Source organism: Kogia breviceps, chromosome 1, assembly GCF_026419965.1.
Source record: "Kogia breviceps isolate mKogBre1 chromosome 1, mKogBre1 haplotype 1, whole genome shotgun sequence".
Taxonomy (NCBI): Eukaryota; Metazoa; Chordata; class Mammalia; order Artiodactyla; family Physeteridae; genus Kogia; species Kogia breviceps.
In genome coordinates, this window is record NC_081310.1 from 84,987,994 (window position 1) to 85,006,822 (window position 18,829).

Genomic DNA, 18,829 nt, shown 5'->3' on the forward strand with positions numbered 1-18,829 from the left:
GGAAACTGGCCCTAGAGAGCTAAGGTGCAAATCAAAGGAATAATTTCAGTGAGCCCAGGCTCTTACATTTTCCCATACATAGAGTGCTAAATTCATTAACTTGAGATATCTGGTTTTCTCTAATTAATAATAATCCTTTGATGTTCCTAATACCTGGTCTTTGTTGCAAAAACTCCTGTATATCCTGGTTCCTCCCTTACCTCTTTGGAGCAGTCCCTCAGAGCTGTCTGAGAAGCTACCTCCCAGGCTTGAAGTCCTCAGAAAGACTGCCAAATAAAACAAAATTCTCAACTTTTAGGTTGTGCAGTGTTTTTCAGTCAACAAGAGTAATCTTGAGAAAGTTACTTAACTTCTCTCTGCCAGCTGTGAGTTGTTATGAGAATTATATGAGTAACATGAAAATACCTGACCATATATCAGTTACTCAATAAACATTAGATCCTGTTCTTGTCTTTACCCTCAGCCCATTTAGATTTTCACAGGAAGAATACGTTTGAACTCTGGATCCACAACCCAATTTTTGTGCTTTATTCACTCAGTTATCCTTTATCTGAAGTACTGCTGAGGAAGCAGACAGATGAAAATCATACCTATATCAGTATTATCCTATATCCATTATTTTATTTAAAGTGAATTCCTGGGTCATCAGTCTCTGGACCAAGGCAAAATGCCCTGAGTTTCGGTATTACTACATTCTACTCACGTGTCTGTCTTCTTATTGGTAAAGTTAGTAAAACATTACCTGCCCTGTCTACCTCAGCACTATTGTGTATTAAATGAAGAACAATGCTTATAAAAAAACATTTTGTAAACTATACAAATGCAGGACACATATTGCATATTGTCATTGGTAATCATACGCAAAAAATAAGTCATTCCCGGGGCTTCCCTGGTGGCGCAGCGGTTGGGAGTCCGCCTGCCTATGCGGGGGACGCGGGTTCGAGCCCCGGTCCGGGAGGATCCCACGTGCCGCGGAGCGGCCAGGCCCCTGCACCACAACTACTGAGCCTGCGCGTCTGGAGCCTGTGCTCCGCAACAAGAGAGGCCGCGACAGTGAGAGGCCCGCGCACCGCGATGAAGAGTGGCCCCCGCTCGCCACAACTGGAGAAAGCCTCGCACAGGAACGAAGACCCGACACAGCAATAATTAATTAATTAATTAATAAACTCCTACCCCAACATCTTTAAAAAAAAAAAAAAAAGTCATTCCCAAACCAAATCCGAATGATTTTTTAACTTCTTGCAGTTTTCTAGACCCTTGTCCCTCCGTTAGTTAACAGAGAGTCCTGTGAGTGTGTATATAACTGCTGTTCTTTATCAGTAGCATAATGCATGGATTACGGATTTGGACAACCTGCGATTGCGCGACTTTCCGCCCGCTGAGTCAAAGCGCTGGCACATAACTTGGGTCAACAGGTTATTTACTCCCTAACACATCGGAGTCACGTGGCAAGTGAAACCAAACCAAGCCTCAGCCCACATTCCGGAAGTTCCCCCGGCGCCCCCCGCCACATACCCCACCCCTTCCCTACAGTAAGTCTTCTGGCTCTTACCCTCCCTCAGAACCAAATCCCGCCAGCCAAATAAGCGCATTGGCCCCACTCCTTCTCTGACAGCCCATTCCAACCAGTTACGGCGGAGCCTGCTTCGAGACGATAATCCCATTGGCTCAATGCACTACCCCTCAAAACCTCTGGATGTCTTTAGCGTCCAATCAGACTCAAGTGTGGGAAGAGCGCAGCGCCACGGGGTGGGGGAGGGGATGCCTCTGTCAGTCTTCGGCATCCTATGGACTCTTCCCTCCTTTGTTTTCAACCCCGCCGTGGTCTCTCGCCTGTAAAACTGACGTCCAGAGGACAGGCACTCAAGCGTCCTGTGCTCCAGTCACAGCCATCTCTATCCTTCCCTGAGGAGCCAGCAAACCCTCAGGAAGATTTGCTATCGCTAGGAGAAACTGAGGCAGAAAGGGCAGGCTGCTGTTTTAAGACCGGTTTGTGCACGCTCCTCCTCTTAACCCCCTGCTCCAGCAACTGCGCCCCTATCGTGGCTCCTGGCTAGGTGCAACCCACTTACGTAGTGTAAGGCTGGGGGCGGGGTTTGGCTAGGCAGCTCCAGGATGCGAGATCCTGGAGGAAAGAAAAGGTGTAGTGTTTGGGGCCATCAACGGGCTAGCCTGGCTTGGCAGGGCTGGGCTCTTCGGAACAGGTAATACCCAGGGGGGTGCCTGTTGGTGTGAACCAGAGAGATAAGGCCGAAGGCGAGATCTCCGGGTGACAGGTGAGGGGGCTGCACAGGTGAGGAAGGGGGATAATGGAAAAGGGAGAGGAGCCCAGAAACTGTGGGGGGTGGGGGAGGGGGAGAGCCATCATTCTTCTTCTGCAACTGCCCCCCTCCCCCCCATGCCTCCCCGCAGAAGCATGGATTTCAGAACCCCTGACCTGCTGGAAATGTGGCTGGAGCCTCCAGAAGACGTCTTCTCAACAGGATCCTTCCTGGAGCTGGGACTCCATGGTCCACCTTCAGAGGTCCCAGTAACTAGGCTACAGGAACAGGGGCTGCAAGGCTGGGAGTCCAGTGGGGGCCATGGCTGTGTGAGTGTGATGAATGGGAGTGGGTGTGGGTTGAGACAACTCTGTAATAAAAAGTCCAAGAGGCTTCAGCTTCCACTTAGAGAAAGGTCTGAAGACAGAGCCCCTAAAATAGACATGAGCTGTAACTATGCTCATGTCCAAGGACAGAAGGGACTGAAACTGAAGCATGAAGGATCTAGTTTTGACGTTAGATAGGACTTCCAGAATTCTTCCTTATACACATATACACCCTCTTCTACTGTAGGGTCTTCAAGAGAGTGAGCCTGAAGATTTCCTGAAACTTTTCATTGATCCTAATGAAGTGTACTGCTCAGAAGCATCTCCTGGCAGTGACAGTGGAATCTCTGAGGATCCTCGCCATCCAGACAGTCCCCCTGCCCCCAAGCCACCCAGTTCCCCTGCCCTCTATGAGGTTGTCTATGAGGCAGGGACCCTGGAGAGGATGCAGGGGGAAGCTGGGCCAGCTGTAGGGCTCATCTCCATCCAAATAGGTCAGTGTTCCTTGTGGGAAGCAGACAACGGCCCTTCAGGTCCAGCCCTAACCCTGGGGTTAAGGGAGTTTCCCCAACCTGTGCCATTACCCAGGGCCTGCGGCCATCCACCTCCTTTCTCCCAGCCACCTATGTTTCCCTCAGATCAGTGGAGCCCACCATTTATGGTGCCCGATGCCTGTGTGGTCAGTGAGCCGCCTCCCGATGCTCATGCCCACATCCTGCCCAGAGCAGGCACTGTAAACTCAGTGCCTCCTGCAGCCCTGGTGAGTCCTGGGGGTCAGCTGTGTTCAGTACTCCCTGATACACAGAACTGGGGAGAAGGGGATGAGGGAGGGGAAAACTGATGCTGAACACTGTCTTTGCCCTAAATTTTGTGGCATCAGGCCTGAGTGCCAGGGAGATGTGGGCAACTTTAAGAGCAGGAAAAGACAAGAGAGACAGAATCCCTTGGGGCTAAGGGGGTGATGCCTCAGTTAAGGAGAGGGTGGGCTGAGGGAATCCAGGGACAGGGCTTAGGAGAAAGCCCGGGCCCACGAGCATTGTCTGCTCAGCTAGGGCCATCGTCTCAGCTTTGGGTCAGGATGTGGAAATGTGACAGGCCACCTGGGAATCCAACTGGTTACTGGGCACAGAATGTAGAAGCTACTGCAACTACGTTTTTTACTGGAACAATGGTTCCCCAGGCACCCACTGCCCATGGTTACAGTGTAGGGGAGTAACACATCACATACCTTCCCAAGGCTAGCTGGGCTGGTTCCTGCAGTGGGGATGAGGAGGGGGTCTTGCCCAGGTCACTGTTCCTCCCTTTATCCTGAAAAGAACTCCTTGTGTGCAAAAGGCAGGGAATAGGTTCTAGCCTCCCTGCAAATCTGTGGTTGAAGCTGAGACCAGAAGCCAAGCCAAGCATCTTAGAATCTTGTGCTGAGGAATCTTAAAAAGTCTGAGGCATCTAAATTTGAGTGTGCATCAGAAACACTGGGGAGTTTGTTCTGGACCACCAGGGAAGTCCCAGTTTGGTTTTTTGTGTGTGTGTGTGGTACGCGGGCCTCTCACTGCTGTGGCCTCTCCCTTTGTGGAGCACAGGCTCCGGACGCGCAGGCTCAGCGGCCATGGCTCACGGGCCCAGCTGCTCCGTGGCATGTGGGACCTTCCCGGACCGGGGCATGAACCCGTGTCCCCTGCATCGGCAGGCGGACTCTCAACCACTGTGCCACCAGGGAAGCCCCCTGTTTTGTTTTTAAAATAAAACCCTCTAGGGGAATTCCCTGGCAGTCCAGCGGTTAGGACTGCACTTCCACTGCAGGGGGCACGGGTTCCATCCCTGGTCAGCAACTAAGATCCCACAAGCCGCAGGCACAGCCAAAAATACATACATACATAAATAAAAAATACCTCTAGACCTCATTTTTAGAGATTTTGATGAGGTGGATTGGGAAGGACACCCCTCTAATGATTCACCAAATAGTCACAGGGGCAAGAAGGGAACATCAGAATAAGGCAGAGATAGTAGTGGTTTAGCTAAAAGCCAAAGACCATCAACAGGCCAAAGCAAATTCCTCTTGAGTCACAAAGTGAAGCATAAATCTTTCAAAAAGAAGTATTAGTTAGAAAAGCAAGTTACTCAGTTGATGGGCTCACATTAAACAGACACCTGTCTATGTTCCCCACATACTTTGTTATGAGAAGCTGTTCAGTCTGGTTGCCTTTGGGGAATTCTTTGAGGGGACAGAACTTCAGTCTGAAAGGTAGGGCTCAGCCCCTAGGGGAGGATGGGCCATCGCCCCAGGGATCTCCTTGTGGTTGGCAGGTAATGGTAACACTCTGCCAAGCTGAAGTTAATGGCTGACAATGAATCATTTGCCTGCTGTAAGATCAAGCAAACCCTACCTTAGTGAGCTACTCCACATCCTCTTCCAATACCCACAAGATCTGCGGAAATGTGGACCAGAATAGCCCCTTCCTAACTTGCTGTGATTGCCAAGGTCTTAAGTCTGTGGGCAAAAATATGACAAAACCACCTTTCTTCCTTGTCAGCCTCAGGAAGTCCCTGTGGTTTAATCAACAGTCTGCATTAAGGTCCCTGCCTCTCATCTCATTTTACAGCTTGTTATTCCTCAGTGCAAATAGGAAACTCTCCAGGAGGCATGCAAAGGGAACAGCATGCATACTGAAAATGGGATGACCCTCTTTCCATTCTCATCTTCTCTCGTCCCCCACCAGCTGCCCTGTCAAACCTTGTTCCTGACAGAAGAGGAGAAGCGTCTGCTGGGACAGGAAGGGGTGTCCCTACCCCCTCACCTGCCCCTCACCAAGGTAACATAATTCCCCAAAGGGTATCGTAACCCAGCGGCCCTACCATGGCCTCTGAGGAGCCAGGATAGCAGGGGAAAAGTTGAGGAGTTGGGGGAGGTTAAGGGCCCAGGACTGACACACCCTGGGCCCCCAGGCAGAGGAGAGGGTCCTCAAGAAGGTCAGGAGGAAAATCCGTAACAAGCAGTCAGCTCAGGACAGTCGGCGGCGGAAGAAAGAGTACATCGATGGACTAGAGAGCAGGTATGTTTGGACTCACATTTCTGGATTCACGACTGGGCCCCCTTCCTCACCAAGGCAGGCAAGGTCAGGGACTCATGATTACAGAGCCTTATCCTACCTTTCCACCCTTCCTAGGGTGGCTGCCTGTTCTGCACAGAATCAGGAACTACAGAAAAAAGTCCAGGAGCTGGAGAGGCACAACATGTGAGTGAAAATATAGTGTGTGTATTGGGGTAAGGGTGCAGCACACAGGGATACAAGTCTTGGGCCCTGGTTCCCAGGAGATCTAACTCTTCATTCCTCGTTTCCCAGCTCCCTGGTGACTCAGCTCCGCCAGCTGCAGATGCTTATTGTTCAAACCTCCAACAAAGCTGCCCAGACTAGCACTTGTGTTCTGGTACCATTAATCTATTTCCCATCTCCCCTGCCACCTCCTCCATCTTCTGCCAGGTTGCCATCCTGATGCCCCCACTCCGTAGCTAGACCTATCTTCCCAACCCTGATGACCCCAACTGCCCCCTAGTCACTCTGCCCTCTGCTCCCTTCCCTTATTGTCCCCACAGCCCAAATGTCCTCTTGCTTCTTCCCAGATCCTTCTTTTCTCCTTGGCTCTCATCATCCTGCCCAGTTTCAGCCCCTTTCAGGGCTTACCAGAAGCTGGGCCTGAGGATTACCAGCCTCACGGAGGTGAGAGGCAAGGGTAGGAAAGGACTCTGTTTTCCAGAGTAGTCAAGAAGTGGGAGGGAGGTCCTGTTCTGTCTAGGATCCCCAACCAAGGGAGCACTATTCTACTGCCCTTTTTCCTTCACCCCACAGTGATTTCCAGAAACATCCTGACTCACAAGGACATGACAGAAAATCTGGAGAATCCAGCGGTAGAGTCCAGATTGGAGGGGCCACCTGGGGCCAAGGGTGTAAATGGCTCAACAAGGACACTGCTTGAGAAGACAGGAGGGAGGGCAGGCCCCAGCAGGCACATCAGAACTGTGTTGCATGCAGATGAGATGTGAGCTGTAACACTTCCTGGCCCGCTTCCCAATCACAATAAGGAATCCAGGGCCCCGCTGTGGTTCTGCTTCCTCCTGGGGTTCCCACTCAGGGCTCTTTGGCCTCAGAGGTCAGAATCACATCAGGATGCCCTAGATGTCTGTACTCCATGGCTCAGTCTGCCTATGTCAGGGGGCACCTCAAATACTTCTGTCATGTATCTGTGATTTTATTTCTTCTTTGGGGATAGGGTTGAGGGGAAACTGATATTTTGGCTGAGAAATAAATTTTTTTTTTTTTGCTACGATTGTATCCTGACAGTTTTAAGTAATAGTAGAAGAGGGGGGAAGATAGGTACCTGGTAAACTGGGGTCTAAAGTTGCCACCCCCTTTCCCTCTCTACCCCCATGACTTCCTGCCCCAAACCAAATTACACTAGGGGAGGAAATGATTTTACTCTTTTTATTCTGCTCATTAATGATTTAGACGAAGAAGATGGGAGAAAGGGGGTGCCACCACAAGGTTCCAGAGAACCAGGGGCACGAGTCAGTTCGTTCCACTTTCTCTCTGAGGTAGGGTCTCTAAGACCCAGATGAAAGGGGAGGAGGTAGCTATATGGACTCAATTTGCTTCCGGACCTTTTCCAGCGCCTTTCTGTCCAGTTGTCGCTGACGAACAATGACAAGGCAAGCAAAGACCAAGGCCACACCTATGACAGTCCCTTCGAATTTCCAGAATAAGTGTTGTTCCATCAGAGCTGAGCGGCAGCTGAGGGCAAGAAGAAACAGTTATCCCCAGGGAAGGCCAGACTGCCTCTCCCTCTAATCTCCCTCCTGTTTCATCCTCACCAAGATATATCTGAGGAGAAAAGAGGAAACCAGCGTCAGCCTTCTAAAGTGTTGACAGTACAGGGACTTCCCTGATGGTCCAGCGGTTAAGACTCCGTGCTTCCACTACAGGGGGCACAGGTTCGATCCCTGGTTGGGGAACTAAGATCCAGCATGCCGCATGGGGCGGCCAAAAATAAAAATAAAGTGTTTACATTAATCCCATTCAAATATTTAATTTATTTTCTGGTGAGATAAGCAGAGCTGGTATTAACCAGTTTTACTGATGAGAAAATATGGCCAATAATATAGTGCTGAGGAGTAGAGCTAGGACTTGGGTTCAAGTAATTTGCCTCCAAATCCCCTCCCCTTTCCAATATGCCATGCTACCTCCATACAAAGAGGAAGAGGCAGGACTATCTACTTAAAGTCATAGGAGCAAAGGAGGTGATCTAGGAGGATTCAAGAAGAGAAACCACTTGCCTTTTGAACTCGCTCCTCTTAGATGAGCTGCATGTGATTTTCTCCACATACCCTGTGGAACCACACTCGGGGGTGGTTTTCTGCCAGGAGGAAAGGACCAAAGCACTTGTTAGGAAGGGGCAGCAGGAGAAACAGGAAGGCTGCCATTCAGAATGGGCAGGTGTCCAAGTGCTACGGCTCAGAGCTCGTAGGCAACAGAGAACTATAATGAAGAGTTCTCACGGGGGTGATGAGGTGGTGGTTACAGGATGAGAAGTACGTGTTACTAAGAACACTTCAGGGTCAATAGTCTACGAGAGGCAAGGACAGGTTCCAGAACCTACTAGATTAAAAATGAACAGAACACGGTTATTAGCTGAACGTTGCCATTAACTTGGAAAGAAAAGGGCACATTTTCAGGGGGAAGACCAGTTCAGATTTGGACTCAGACTGAGACTGCAAAGAAAAAAGACGAAAAGACAATGCAAAGGCATACTTAGATAGACAGTCCCTGTCTGATTCGATGTAAGAAGAAGGGGAGAGAAAACAGATACTCACAGCCTGGAAATTAGAACATGGAGCACACTCTTCCGCCACCACAAACTCTTCCACCAGCCAGCACGGCAAATTTGAGGTGCTCACTAGAGAGGGAGAGAAATGCAAGCCCCAGACCTCGTTCAGAAAATACTTCTCCCCTAAGTTCTGCCCATCAACTTCCCAGCACAGCTAAATGCCCTCGCTCCACGAGGTGCTGTCCTTTTCCACCTGATCTCTAGGTACATGGGAGGAGATCAAAACAAAACAAAACAACTATAGGGGCGTCGGGTTCCCAGACCATCACCCACCTGACAGCTTCTCCTCCCGCACAGGAGCTTCTGCTTGGCTGAAGCAGATGAGAGGGGGGAAATGGGCAAAAGTCAGAAGCCGGAAAACAGGGAACCTCCCGCCCCACCCCACCCCACCCCACCCCACCCCACCTCACCTCCACGGTCCAGGGACACACGGGGCGGGGACGATCCGATCCTCCCGTCCCCTCCTTTTCCCTGCCCTCAGCCCCTCCTTACCAGAGCCTTAAAGTGAAAGCGCAGAGCAACCAGCAGAGGTGGCGGCCCTGGGGGAGGCCACGCCTCCCCACGCCCGCTGGCATGGAGTGCTCAGTATCCCACCTGTCGGGACAGAGGGACCTGCCTGACTGGCCTCGTGCCTCGGTCGGAACGCAAAGACCGCGCTTACACTGCAGTCCTCGGGAAGGTTCCAAGTCAGGGCTGCGAAATGCTGGGGTTGCCTATCAGATCAAAGGCTCTGTCAGTACGCCCCCATGGTCACAACGAGAAAAGGCTAATACGCATTTGTTGCGTAGGACCGTGAGCTTCCTTCTTCGGACTGGTACGGTCCTCATGGAAGGCCGAGGGGGCGTAGAGCCTAGCACCTCCTCCGCTCCGCTTCCGCTCCCGGCGCGGCCATCTTGCGCGCGGAGGATCCTGGGCGCGGGCAGGCTTTCCAGAGCTAGGCCAGTCATCGGAAGCAAAGGCCCGTGGCTTGGCTGATGGGCCTCGTAGTCTTCCGCTCGCTGCTCCCTGGGAATTGCATCTCCCTGCATTTGTACAGCGAGATGCGACCCATTGGCTCGGGGCACCGTTGCATTATGGTGCTGGTAGTCTTTTGCCGGAACCGAGAAGATGGCGGCTGTCAGGCTTGTGGTCCTTCTCGATGCTCCATGGGCTTTCGCCTTTTTGCCCCTCTGGGCTACGTGAACAGCGAGACATAGAAAGGAACGATACGTCGCCCTCTCAGGACTTTCCTCCGTCTTTAAAATCTAAAAACCATTAAGCATCAGGCTTTCCGATACCCCTCCCCCTTCCCGCCTCGAACGATGGTCAAGGGGAGAAGCTGGGTTGGCGGTCCAGGGATGGAAGCGAAACTGCACTTCCTCCTCCCTCCAGGGGCAGGAATACCGGAGACTCTGTGAATGAAGCCTTCCCCTGTCTCCGGGCTCCCACTCAGCTCTACTCAGATGTCACTTTCTCGCATGTTAATTGCTAAGTTACTCCCCAGAACCGGTCTTGAATAATCTTAAATTTTCTCAGCTCTCCCTTGCTCCTACTTAATGCAATCAGAAGAGCGTGAGATTTGAAAACCCAAGAAGTGTTGAGTCTAGGTTCATAGGTTCGGGTGCTTATTAGCTACATGACTTTAGGACGGTATCTGGCAGTCAATGTTCTGTGGAAAATGGAAATGCTAATGTGCATTTTCTAGGTTTTTTTTTTTTTTTTGCAAGATGCAAATGAAATGTGTATGAAAATCCTTTATTCTCTTATAATTGTATTGCCTCACATTTCTATTGTACTTTTTGAATTCAACGCTTAACTCATTTTGATCCTTTTCAGTAATCCTGAGGAATCAGAGTTGATATTATCCCAATTTTATGAATAAGCTCAGAGTGTGTCACTTGTCCAAGGGCACACAGCAAGTAGGAGAGCTGCGACCTAAGCCTAGACGGTCAACTCCCAGGCCACAGATTTGTGCCTGCTTTCCCTCCCCATGGAGCCAAACCTTGACATATATCCAGAACTGCAGCGACTTGACCCACATTCTGGGTTCATGCTTTACTGTCTGGTAATGTATTAGTCACTATCCTAATTCTGCCAGAAATTTCCTCCTAGTTTTACATACATGTATGTCTGCAGCCTCTCAGACAACTGGACAATGAATTTAGTTTTCGTAGTTGCTCAGTAGATAGGAGGTATTTAAAATAAACTAAAGATAAATCTAGGCACTATTAATAATCTGTATCCCACCTCTTAAAATCAAAGCACTTATCCCCATGCTTTCTTGTTAACTCTGCTCCACACTCTTCTCCCTCAGGAAGTCTTTCTAGCCTAAAGATCACAGCTACTCCCCTCCCCCCACAGCCCTAAGAGCTAGTGCACTTTTGGAGATCAACAGTGTATCAGGTGCTACATCCCATAAATTCTCTCTTCCCAGCAGACTGAAATCTGGCTGCTCAAGAGCAAGAACTAACAGACTGGAAAGATCACTGGGCGGGGGTTGAAAAAACAACAACCACCTGGTGAGGGCTGAGCTTTAATTTTGCTTGTAACTATTTGTTCCCTTAAGTTATTATTTGTCTGTATATGTCAATAGTTGTATGTTATAGAAAGTAGGATATGGGTTTTTTTCCCAGTATTTTTTAGCCATAATAAAAGTTTTGGCTGAAATACAGTATTCTGTTACTCCTTACCCCGTCCCACTGTGCCTCATGACAAGCTGGAAGATTTTGTAAGATCTCACTTTCAATAGCCGCACCAAGCAACTGAATAGGGTCTCCATGCTGAAACTGGATTTTAAAATATCTGCTCTGGAGTATGACAAGATGTCGGTCAGTCTTCTTCCTGGGATTCACAAAATGCAAGTCTCTCCTCATCTCTTGAGCAAATTAAACTAGCTGAGCAGTTGACTACAGAGCTCACACATATAAGCCACGGATAAGGATCATCACCCCATCGAAGCTTGGATACATAATACATTTATCAAATTATTTTCTGAGTCCTTTTCCTGGCACTATCAGACTTTTTTCTGAGTGTTGTCTTTTACCAGCAGAAACAGCAGCACATAAAAAGGCTTTGCTGATAGCTCCAGGGTTATGCCATCCACTTCCACACTGCAGGCTTGGGGATTTCTTAAATGCCTTGAACATCATATCCATGAATAAAACTTCTAATGGTACTTTGTCTAAACCAAATCTGACATTTTCATTATCCTGATAAAAGATCAAGTCTGTGAGATAATTTTGCTGTTTAAAAATACCATGTAAGGGCTTCCCTGGTGGCGCAGTGGTTGAGAGTCTGCCTGCCGATGCAGGGGACACGGGTTCGTGCCCCGGTCTGGGAAGATCCCACATGCCGTGGAGCATCTGGGCCCGTGAGCCATGGCCGCTGAGCGTGCGCATCCAGAGCCTGTGCTCCGCAACGGGAGAGGCCACAGCAATGAGAGGCCCCAGCAGTGAGAGGCCCGCGTACCACACACACACACAAAAAAAACACTGTGTAAGAGTGAAAGGGGTCTACGTATACTTAAGGGAACTCAAGTCTAAGGTTTCGGGGTTTTTTTTGGCCACACCATGCAGCATGCAGGATGTTAGTTCCCTGACCGGGGATCAAACATGTGCCCCCTGCATTGGGAGTGGTACCAATGGGAGTGGGAGTCTTAACCACTGTACCACCAGGGAAGTCCCAAGTCTAAGTTTCTTTCTCATGGTTCTTTTGCATGCCAATAGTTTTGCTTCTTTGTTATTCAGTAGTTACAGGCAGTTTTTGTTAAATTTTACTAATCCCTTTTCTAGTAAGTACCACCCAGAGGTTATATTAACTTGACCATTGTGCTTGGCACATAGTAGATGCTCAATAAATATTTATGACTAAATGAACCTCTTCTGTGTCTCATTTTCCTCACCTATAAAAGCAGATAATAATGCTTACTAGTTACTTAAAGGGATTCCTGGCAGAATCAAAGATGCTAGCAGAAATAACTGGATAAAAAATACTGGTTCTGGTCTTCCCTGGTGGCGCAGTGGTTGAGAGTCTGCCTGCCAATGCAGGCGACATGGGTTCGTGCCCCAGTCCGGGAGGATCCCACATGCCGCGGAGCGGCTGGGCCCGTGAGCCATGGCCGCTGGGCCTGTGCATCCAGAGCCTGTGCTCCCCAACGGGAGAGCCCACAACAGTGAGAGGCATGCGTACCGCAAAAAAAAAAAACCAAAAAACAAAAAATACTGGTTCTGCTATTTCCCTGAGGCTAGGGCTGTCACTCCTCTGGGGAGGCCCAAGAAAGAGTCCTGCTCTTTTAGAATCTCCTGGACAAGACTCTGCACAAAGGATCCTCTAAATCCCATGCTGGAAAGAGGATGTCCAGACCTTCAGTTTCAAAGAAACTCTGCTCCTTGTTTCCCTCATCAATTAAACAGCTGGGGAAGGGAGAGCTGTAGGATTAGGCATTACAGGAACTCAGCCAGATTCAAGCAGACCAACCACCTCAGAGAGACAAGAATTAGGTTTATGAGTAGAGACCAATTCTGACAATGATGAAAGTTACCCAAACCAGGGACATTTGTGCAAATGGTGGCCTTTAATACTGAGAAAGACCATGCAGAGTGACAGGATAGGACCAAACCTTCAGACGGTGGTGCTGAGCCAGCCTCTCACAGGACCCTAAAGCCTGCTCCAGTAACAGAATAAATCAATTATTTATTTACATTTATATTTGCCCTGGAAACCCAGAGAAGGTCTGAGGCTTAGGGCCATCTATCCTTCCTTTCCTCCTCCCTCTCTTCCTACCTCCTTTTCACCTTCTTTCACTTTCTCAATTCTTTCCCTTCTTCTTGCCTCTCCTTCCCTCTCTAGTCTACTTCTTTCTTTTCCTCTTTCCTCCTCGCTCCTTCCTTTTTTTCTTCTCCATATTCTCCCCATTCTTCCACCATCTACCCATCTCTATCCCTCCAAGCCCCACGTGCTACTTCTCCCCTGCCCAGTCCCTCAGCCCTGCCTCCCTCAGGTTCAGCCTCCAGGCTTAGGGCGGAGAGGCAGAAGGGGAGTCCTCAGCCCAGGGAGCACTTGTTGGTGTTCTTCTTGTCACAAGTTTTCAGGTCAGTGCTGGGGGGCTTGTTGCTGTTTCCCTAGAGGGAGAAGGGTACAGGGGTCACGGTGAGAATGGCTAGCTGGGGTCTGGGGTCACCCTCATGGGCAGTCTTAGCACTGCTCTCCTCGTCAGTTTTTACTCCCAATGTGCGCATGCACACACACGCACACGCACACACACTCACATGCACAGTTGTACTTAGCCTAGCAGAACCAACTCACTGATCTCCGGCCTCCTGACTTGAGCAAAATGTCCCGGGCCAGTGAACTGAAAGCCTAATGGGGAAAGTAGAGAGTGGTCAGAACAGGTTGGAGGGGAGGATAAGTCTATCTTCCAATACTTCATCTCTTTGAGGGATGAAGGATGGGGTGTGTCTCACCTCATCCACATTCATGCTGGATTTAGCACTTGTCTCGAAAAATCGGATTCCGTGCTCCCGGGCCAACTGCATGGAGTGTGAAGTGGTAAAAAGAGAGTTGGATGAAGGACAGCAGCCAAGTCCCTGCAATCTGGCCTCATCTTGGCCCTCCTGGCCCAGTTCTAGAACATTGCCCAGCCTGCTCTTACCTTATCGGCCTGCTCCTTCTGGACCTTCCTCTTGGCCTCCATATCACACTTGTTTCCCAGTAAGAGGCGCTCTACCCCAGCCGAGGCATTCTGGGACAAAAGGTAAGAGTAAAAGTTGGGTCCTGCTCATTTTCATAGTCTCCTTCATCCTCCAGGTTCGACCCAATTCCCCTGTCTCTCTGGGAGGGTCCTCACCTCTTTGATGCTCTTCATCCAGTTCTGAATATTCTCGAAGGATTTCTCATCTGTGATGTCATATACTAGGATAATACCCTGGGGAATGGCAGAGTTCACAATGGAGCCTTGTACCATATTCCCCTGTTTAGGCTTCCTACTGCCCTCTAAGTGACCCTGCAAATTCTATCCACAAGTCTAATCACTAGGCCACATGGGGCCCTCTGCAACCCATACTGTGCCCCTCCCCATTTTTCTCTGCCCCAACTCCTGTCCCTCTATATTCATACATTCTAGTGCCTCATGCCTCATCCCTCGTCCAGAACCACACTTCATACCATGGCTCCACGGTAATAGGCAGTAGTTATCGTCTTGAATCGCTCTTGGCCAGCTGTGTCCCTGAAGAGGTGGAATATTTCATGGGGTGGAATACAGGGAAGAGATCTCCAAAGAGAGAATCCCACCCCCACCCCCTAAGAATTTAGCTTTTGCAACTGAAAGGAACAGAATCAGGAAACAGTAAAGGAAGAAAGGGATAAAGGAGAGTTGAGCTGATACTGATGGTAAAGGCCTAAGAAACAGGTCTTTCTGTTTTATTCATTGTTTACTCTGTGCCAAGCACTGTGTATATATCATTTTATTTGTGTCATTTTATGTAATCTTCACTCTATCCTTGTGAGACATGTTTTATTGTCTCTATTTTACAAATGAGGAAACAGATTTAGAGAGGCCAAATAACTGATGAAGGTCATTCTGTACCAGAACCAGGATTGAACCACATTCTCCTCTTATCTGTTGTATCATAATGCCTCCATTAAGCCTTTTACCACTTGACACCCTTAGGATCTCCAGCTTCCTCAGGGCAGTCAGGTCAAACCTCTACACTTGGCTTTATGGCCTCTCCACTAGACTGAGAGTCAAGTCTTAATTCTGCTATTTGCTATTTAACTGTTTAGAGCCTGTTTCCACATTATAGTTCAACAGACAATTGATCTAGCTAGACAGCTGACAAGTTCAGAGGATGTTCCAGGTCCAGGAGAGGCAAGAGAATTACAAAAAAGCTGAAAATAGTTGAGTAAGCAGGAAGAGAGATGAAAGGACATCTGAATGAGGTGACAAATGAATTAGAAAATGTACTGGAAGGAGCATTGGGAAAGGGAGAGAAATGAAGCTAAAAAGAAGAGAAACACCTATAGGAGGTAAATGAGGAAGTCTGGCTTAGGAGTCCTGAGGGGTTCACTCACCAGACTTGCAGTTTGATCTTTTTCCCCTCTATATCCACAGTGCGGATCTTGAAATCAATTCCTAGAGGTGGAGAGTGTACACTGAAATTGAGACATGTATATACATGCATGTAAAAGTGTGTGGTGAGAGGGACAGGAATGGAGCAGTGTCAGTGCCAGAAATTCTGCAGGGCAGGCACTTGGGAAGCAATCTTGTAGGAAGTGTAAAACTAGGGGGATTTTCTCAAAGCTGCATTTGTATAGCAAGCATATTGTTTTTACTTAGATTTTATGGGCTTTGTGGAGGAGAAGGTGATGAAAATTCTGCAAGGAGGCTTAAGGCCTCTAAGGCACTTATTGGGTCTGCTTAGCCATGCCAGCTGACAACTCTGTCAATTCAATCTGTCTCCCCCAAAATATTACTTTCAGATTCCTTTTTCCTTCTGTTTTCTTAGAACCCTCTACTCTCGGTTCTCCCACCTACCCTCCTGGCCCTACAGGGTAAAGAGCAAGGAAAAGGTAACTGATGACAGTCTATGTGAATTAACTAGTAGGCCAGGCTTGGAAACAAGAAATTTTGAGGCTAAACAAGATTCCCCCAAGACTGAATAAGGAGAGAGGAGCATTTTTCTCTCTTCCTTCTAACCAGAATGTCTTGATACTCTCCTTGTCTTATTTCCCAGGCCAGAGGGGATTAAAAATGATGAGGGTGGGGGGGCTTCTTGGTGGCGCAGTGGTTAAGAATCCACCTGCCAATGCAGGGGACATGGGTTCAAGCCCTGGCCGGGGAAGATCCCACATGCCGTGGAGCAACAAAGCCCATGCACCGCAACTACTGAGCCTGCGCTCTAGAGCCCACTTGCCACAACTACTGAAGTCTGCGCACCTAGAGCCCATGCTCTGCAACAGGAGAAGCCACTGCAGTGAGAAGCCTGTGCACCTCAAGGAAGAGTAGCCCCCGCTCGCCGCAACTAGAGAAAGAAAGGCCGTGTGCAGCAACGAAGACCCAACACAGCCAAAAATAAATAAATTAAATAAATAATTTTTTTTAAAAAAAGAATGATGAGAGGGGAGGAGGGAAGACAACGTTCTTAGTGGAAACTTGTGCACCTCCCCCAAGCCTGAGGAGGTTGAGTCACCAGGCTGACTCAGAGACCCCAAAAGTCCCCTCACTCTGGCTTCCTCACCAGGCTGACTGCATATTCCTGATCACAGTCCTTGGGCCACTCTCCAGCACACCCAGCCACTCTGTTCCATCTTCCCCAACCCCTGTTAAGTTGAGGGGCAGGGAGACTGCAAAGTAGATGGTAAGGTGGGAATGCAATGGGAGAGCATGCAAACTCAGTGGGACAGAAAGAGGCTGGCAGAATTGGGAGACAGATGTTCAGGGAGAGGGGATACAGGAAATGTGGAGAGTGGATCAAGAGTTCTAGGTGAATGGGGGTGGGGGAAGTGGAGCTGAGGGGGAAATAGAGAAGGGTTCATGTGGTTTTGGGGAGACAAGGGAAACAGGTGGTACCAAGAAAATAAGGGGCTGGCACAACTGAGGAGTAACCTGGAGGTCTCAGAGAGGTTAGAGGTTTGGGTACTATCCGGAGACATATAAGGGGGATGGGTCTGAGATGGGGTTGAGGGACTGGAGTTCAGAAGCCTGACTCTAAGGCGACTTAAAATTGGGCCACAAGTAATCCAAGGGTCTGAGGATGAGGGCATAGGGGAGTCGGGGATCTAGGGTATGGCCAGTGGGCTCACCGATGGTGGAGATGTAAGTGTTGTTGAAGTTGTCCTCTGCAAAGCGAATGATCAGACAAGTCTTGCCCACCCCTGAGTCCCCGATCAGCAGCAACTTGAAGAGGTGGTCGTAGGCTTTGGCCATGGCGGACACTGGGGGTGCCGGGAGAGGGGTGGGGAAGCGCCGTGCACTGGGAGGCGGGATCGGAGGGTTGGCAAACAGAGCGGCCCCGGAGCCCAGGCCAGGAAGTTTTCCTCCCTCTCCGCCCAGGCTCCGGGAAAAAGGATAGGCGGCACTGCTCTGGGCCCCACCCCCTGCCCGCCCACCCCTTTCTGGTGGCCAAGGAGGCCAACCCGGACTTCGGCTCTCTGGGCTTTCCCTTCCCAGCCAACACTGGCTTGTCTCCCTACCCATTTCCCATAGCTTTTTGCTTACTTACTATCGTCCCCTTTTTTCTAAAAATAAATTATTTATTTATTTTATTTTTGGCCGTGTTGGGTCTTTGTTGCTGCCCGCGGGCTTTCTCTAGTTGAGGCGAGCGGGGGCTACTCTTCGTTGCAGTGCGCGGGCTTCTCATTGCGGTGGCTTCTCTTGTTACAGGCTCTAGGCGCGCGGGCTTCCGTAGTTGTGGCACGCAGGCTCAGTAGTTATGGCACACGGGCTTAGTTGCTCTACGGCATGTGGGATCTCCTGGACCAGGGTTCGAACCAGTGTCCCCTTCACTGGCAGGTGGATTCTTAACCACTGCGCCATCAGGGAAGCCCCCGTCCCCCCTCTTTTGACTTCACTCTTCCAGTCTGAAGCCAGAGACGCTGGGGTGATGTGAAGTAGAAGTTTAATCAAAATGACCAGGGGAAGAGGAATTTTAGAGGAATTAAGGGAAAGGGAAGTTTGGGGGAATAAGGGTGAAGGCCAGGACAGCACTGGTAGTTGCCAAAAATTGGGGACTGATTTTTGGAGGGGCGACTCAGGGAAAATAGAATCCTTCTGGGGCAGTTCTAGAATTCTGGTGTTAGCGTTACAAGCCCTTAGTTTTAGAATCCCAATTCCTTTTGAAAAAAGCGGGATGCCTGGAGTTGGTGGCTATTCGTTGAGTCAGTCTGCCCCCTGGTGGAAAAGAATGAAAATTAAAAGTAGTTAGTTACACTATAGAATCAGCGCGCGCGCGCGCGCGCACACACACACACATCCCAAGGCGCACGCCGGCGCGCGCCCACACGCACACATGCAGACTTCACGTAGATACATTCTGGAGCTTCATTTAGAACAGTCTTTCTTCTGGGACCCTCTGTGTGAATTCTCTGAGAAGCCAGCTCAGGAAGACAGAGATTGAGACTACAAATGTCTGGTCTCGTTCTTTTCATGAGATCTGGATCTTTTAACACAGCCCTGTCGGTACTCCTGACACCCCACTGAACAGACTGTGAATGTGTAGCCTTGGCAACCAGGAAGCTGAAATATGGAGAACACAGCTATAAAGAAACAAATTTATCTTTGCCTTTGGAAAAAATTACTCAAAATATCTGCTTTTCTAATAGGAGGTCAGTAGAATAGTCCTTGTATAAGGATAGTGTACTGGTTGTGAGAAGGCATCTTTTGTCACTTCA

General features: G+C 49.4%; 3 protein-coding genes across 12 annotated transcripts; 1 reads left to right on the forward strand and 2 right to left on the reverse strand.

Annotated features, from left to right (window-relative positions):
• Nucleotides 1-1,730: 1,730 nt before the first annotated feature.
• On the forward strand, nt 1,731-7,654 carry CREB3L4 (cAMP responsive element binding protein 3 like 4). Of its 9 annotated transcripts, none has more exons than XM_059072320.2 (10): nt 1,753-1,989; nt 2,413-2,590; nt 2,835-3,081; nt 3,226-3,347; nt 5,305-5,397; nt 5,531-5,637; nt 5,752-5,820; nt 5,929-6,013; nt 6,207-6,303; nt 6,433-6,909. In XM_059072320.2, the coding sequence occupies exons 2-10, from the start codon at nt 2,417-2,419 to the stop codon at nt 6,624-6,626; spliced, it is 1,188 nt and encodes a 395-aa protein (XP_058928303.1). In that variant the 5' UTR covers nt 1,753-1,989; nt 2,413-2,416; the 3' UTR covers nt 6,627-6,909. The 9 variants fall into 9 exon arrangements, with proteins under 9 accessions (XP_058928288.1, XP_058928303.1, XP_066892833.1 ...); XM_067036751.1 differs by lacking the exon at nt 1,753-1,989 and adding an exon at nt 2,088-2,276 and having other exon boundaries at nt 6,433-7,654; XM_067036725.1 differs by lacking the exon at nt 1,753-1,989 and adding an exon at nt 2,110-2,204.
• Nucleotides 7,052-11,848, reverse strand: JTB (jumping translocation breakpoint). 2 transcript variants are annotated; one of them, XM_059072516.2, is made up of 7 exons: nt 11,700-11,848; nt 11,134-11,284; nt 8,957-9,638; nt 8,738-8,775; nt 8,451-8,533; nt 7,914-7,993; nt 7,052-7,371 (listed from the first exon to the last, which is right to left on the reverse strand). In XM_059072516.2, exons 3-7 carry the CDS (start codon nt 9,037-9,039, stop codon nt 7,215-7,217), a joined length of 441 nt encoding a protein of 146 aa, XP_058928499.1. In that variant the 5' UTR covers nt 9,040-9,638; nt 11,134-11,284; nt 11,700-11,848; the 3' UTR covers nt 7,052-7,214. The 2 variants fall into 2 exon arrangements, with proteins under 2 accessions (XP_058928499.1, XP_066892868.1); XM_067036767.1 differs by lacking the exons at nt 7,052-7,371; nt 7,914-7,993; nt 8,451-8,533; nt 8,738-8,775; nt 11,700-11,848 and having other exon boundaries at nt 9,097-9,708; nt 11,134-11,380.
• Nucleotides 11,849-12,997: 1,149 nt separating this feature from the next.
• Nucleotides 12,998-17,501, reverse strand: RAB13 (RAB13, member RAS oncogene family). The gene is made up of 8 exons (XM_059072477.2): nt 17,243-17,501; nt 15,512-15,572; nt 14,606-14,666; nt 14,289-14,366; nt 14,094-14,183; nt 13,906-13,971; nt 13,748-13,801; nt 12,998-13,563 (listed from the first exon to the last, which is right to left on the reverse strand). The coding sequence occupies exons 1-8, from the start codon at nt 17,364-17,366 to the stop codon at nt 13,486-13,488; spliced, it is 612 nt and encodes a 203-aa protein (XP_058928460.1). The 5' UTR covers nt 17,367-17,501; the 3' UTR covers nt 12,998-13,485.
• Between the last annotated feature and the right edge of the window lie 1,328 nt (nt 17,502-18,829).

Excerpts from the sequence above, each read along its gene's own strand:
- CREB3L4 (XM_067036704.1), top strand. The coding sequence starts at position 2,116 with ATGCGAGATCCTGGAGGAAAGAAAAGGTGTAGTGTTTGGGGCCATCAA. Across the intron at positions 2,205-2,412 it reads GGCTGGGCTCTTCGGAACAG|AAGCATGGATTTCAGAACCC; the intron begins GTAATACCCAGG and ends GCCTCCCCGCAG. Across the intron at positions 3,348-5,304 it reads CAGTGCCTCCTGCAGCCCTG|CTGCCCTGTCAAACCTTGTT; the intron begins GTGAGTCCTGGG and ends GTCCCCCACCAG.
- JTB (XM_067036767.1), bottom strand. The coding sequence starts at position 11,316 with ATGAGGAGAGACTTGCATTTTGTGAATCCCAGGAAGAAGACTGACCGA. Across the intron at positions 9,709-11,133 it reads ATGAGGCACAGTGGGACGGG|ATTTTAAAGACGGAGGAAAG; the intron begins GTAAGGAGTAAC and ends AATGGTTTTTAG.
- RAB13 (XM_059072477.2), bottom strand. The coding sequence starts at position 17,366 with ATGGCCAAAGCCTACGACCACCTCTTCAAGTTGCTGCTGATCGGGGAC. Across the intron at positions 14,184-14,288 it reads GGATGAAGAGCATCAAAGAG|AATGCCTCGGCTGGGGTAGA; the intron begins GTGAGGACCCTC and ends CTTTTGTCCCAG. Across the intron at positions 13,564-13,747 it reads AGTCAGGAGGCCGGAGATCA|GGAAACAGCAACAAGCCCCC; the intron begins GTGAGTTGGTTC and ends TTCTCCCTCTAG.